Source organism: Quercus suber, unplaced genomic scaffold (assembly GCF_002906115.3).
Source record: "Quercus suber isolate HL8 unplaced genomic scaffold, Cork oak 2.0 scaffold_782, whole genome shotgun sequence".
Classification (NCBI taxonomy): domain Eukaryota; kingdom Viridiplantae; phylum Streptophyta; class Magnoliopsida; order Fagales; family Fagaceae; genus Quercus; species Quercus suber.
The window spans coordinates 254,019-257,292 of record NW_027070218.1 but is presented as its reverse complement, the minus strand read 5'-3'; the positions used below and the strand labels follow the sequence as shown (position 1 = coordinate 257,292).

The window sequence follows — 3,274 nt, the reverse complement described above, 5'->3', positions numbered from 1 at the left end:
GTTGGTAATATATTCCTTAATAAGTCAAGCCTTTTCAGGTCTGGTCGCATATATGTGATTGACACAAAAACCAATTCCAAGGCTCCATCACTGCATAAAGTTGTTGAGCCTGAAGATATTGTTCAGAAGACTGGTTTGGTTTATCCACATACATCCCATTGCCTTGCTTCTGGAGACTTACTGGTGTCATGCCTTGGTGATAAAGATGGAAATGCTGCAGGGAGTGGCTTTCTTCTTCTTGATTCTGAGTTTAATGTCAAAGGAAGGTACTGTTCTGAGACATACAAATAAATCTAATCTTTTACTGTTAACAAACTAGTTTAAAAAAATCACGTATCTATGTATCCAATTTTGGCGCAATTTGTTATATTGATTAATGGAAACAATATATCAAATTTAAAGACAAGATTGAAAATACACAAGTAATATTGGAAATCTATTTAAATATTCACGAAGATGGTGACAGTTTAATAGCATGATTGAATTCCTGGCATTGTAAATTGAGCATGTTTACTGTAGATTTGATTACGATGTAACCTTAAAGCTCCCTTCACATCTACCAGGTGGGAGAAACCAGGGCACGGTCCACTTTTTGGCTATGATTTCTGGTACCAACCACGACACAAGACAATGATAAGCTCCTCATGGGGTGCCCCTTCTGCTTTCACTAAAGGTTTCAACCTTCAGCATGTTTCTGATGGTCTTTATGGGAGGCATCTGCATGTGTACAGCTGGCCAGGTGGTGAACTGAAACAAACATTGGATCTTGGCAGCACAGGGCTCTTACCTTTGGAGGTGAGTGCATAGACAATCTACAGTCTGGTTTCCTACATCTAGAGTATGGCCAACATGATTATTTGTTAATTTATATATTTTTTTCTTTTAATCAGAACATAACAAGTCTGGATCTATTTTTGTCTCAATGTAACCCTTTTGCAGATAAGGTTCCTGCATGATCCTTCGAAAGACACAGGGTTTGTTGGTTGTGCCTTGACAAGTAACATGGTGCGATTTTTTCAGACCCAAGATGGCTCTTGGAACCATGAGGTATGCACAAAAGATATTTATATATGTCTGGATGTCAGTGTGCCATATTGTGTTCACCTTCTAATTTGCTCTGTATTGTCTTTTTATTTGAGGCATTGATTAATATTTGCAGATTGCAATATCAGTGAAGCCATTGAAGGTGCAAAATTGGATTCTTCCAGAAATGCCTGGGCTTATAACTGATTTTCTGATCTCTCTTGATGATCGTTTTCTGTACTTTGTGAACTGGCTGCATGGGGATGTGAGGCAGTATAACATTGAGGACCCTAAGAATCCTGTATTGACAGGCCAAGTATGGGTTGGGGGACTAATTCAAAAGGGAAGCCCAATAGTGGCCGAGGGAGAAGATGGAAAAACTTGGCAATTTGATGTTCCAGAGATCCAGGTTTGTATGCACTACATTGTAAAAGTTAAAACTCTTTCTGAGCTATAGCTCATTGCTGCCTAATTGATGATTGATTGGGTGCTTTTAGTAACAATTCCCCCAAACAAGATAGGCTTGGTTGGGAATGCTGCTTATGTGCAATTTAGATATCAGTTAAAACAGTTCCTGCACTAGAAGTATTTCACACAGAGATGCATCAGATAATCTGTCTGGTTCTTTCTGCTTCTGATTTACATCATGATTCTATAAAAAAAAGATGTATTATTAATCTACTGAGTGCTTTATTCATTTTCTGGCGATCATCAATCATTATCATTTAGTAATAGATGCACATGGACCACTTAAACCTTGATGTGATAACACTATACACTATATGTGAGTGGCTAGACAACGTATACGTGACCTGTTATATATTCATCACGAGTGCCTTTATCCCATATAGGTATATGCCTAGTTCAGCTAGACGCCTAGACCATTCGTTTGATAGGCTGTAGAAAAATAATACTATTTGAGCATCTTCCTATCTTTGATGTTACATGTTAGTGTTCCACAACACTTTTTAACTCACACATATTTCCATAATACTTAAACAACGTTACGAGAAATCTCTTACCAAATAGTCTAATCACTCATGCTAAGACAGTACTTTTGCTCCATGTAGTTCCCTTAATTTAATATGTTGTTCATGTTAGTGTACACCAGATTAATTATGTTTATGTGGTTTATGTGCATTGGTCTGGCACAAACTATTTAATCACTCAAACTAAGACAGTACTTTTGCTCCATGTAGTTCCCCTAATTTAATATGTTGTTTGCTTCATATTTTACTTTCAGGGAAATCGGTTAAGAGGGGGGCCTCAAATGATCCAATTAAGTTTAGATGGAAAGAGACTCTATGTCACCAACTCACTCTTCAGTACATGGGATCGTCAATTTTATCCTGATCTTGTGGAGAAAGGATCTCACATGTTGCAGATTGATGTTGATACAAAGAAAGGTGGTTTGTAAATAAACCCGAATTTTTTCGTGGATTTTGCTGCTGAACCAGATGGTCGTTCCCTAGCCCATGAGATGAGATATCCTGGTGGTGACTGCACTTCAGATATATGGATCTAAGCAACTTGAATCTATTTCTAACAATAAACGCCAATATTTTAACATATAGTAGTGGATATAATGAACTTTCCAAATTAAGTTGTTGGTGATGATAGTATGTGAAGGAAACATGGTATTTTATGAATTATAAATAATATTTGTAATTTCTACCAATACATTGTTCAAACCCGAACTTATTAGCTCTCCTCTCATTAGGCTAGGACTTAGGAGTCTCTCTTTCTTGTCTTGGTTTGCCTAAGAGAGTTCCTTAGGGCTAAGAGTGTTTGTACATGCTTAGGCTGTCAAGATGAACTCGAAATTCATAGAGCGACTTTAGACACTTCAAATGACAACAGATGAAGAAGAAGGGATTCATATCTCCACTTCAAAAAGCCTAAGAGCATTCACTTTGAGTCTTGTAAATGCCATATGTTGGTAATATTTAGCATAAGAGCCCTAAAAACCCTTATTACCCGGTCTTGCAAAGTCTTAGAATTGTTAAAAAATTTGCAATTGTGCTACAGTGCCATCCTATTTTTATGATGGTACTGTAGCTCAATTGCAAAAATAAAATATTCAAATTAATTCCTCATCTCATTCTTTTAATCCCTTTTATTCTTTCTCTCTCCTCTGTCTTTCTCTTTCTCTTTCTTTGGTCTCAGTCCATTTCTTTCTCACTCTCTCTTTCCTCACATCTCTAGTGGTTGGGCCTCCACGCCAATGAAGCAAAGATCTATTGGGCTGAGG

At 37.2% G+C, this 3,274-nt stretch overlaps 1 protein-coding gene across 1 annotated transcript; it reads left to right on the top strand.

Annotated features, from left to right (window-relative positions):
* Window positions 1–39: 39 nt before the first annotated feature.
* On the top strand, window positions 40–2,701 carry LOC112001931 (selenium-binding protein 1; the record flags this gene model as incomplete). The annotated part of the gene is given in 5 exon segments (XM_065767188.1): window positions 40–266; window positions 564–795; window positions 940–1,047; window positions 1,160–1,432; window positions 2,267–2,701. Coding segments are annotated over 4 exon segments (720 nt in total). The 3' UTR covers window positions 2,441–2,701.
* Window positions 2,702–3,274: the final 573 nt, after the last annotated feature.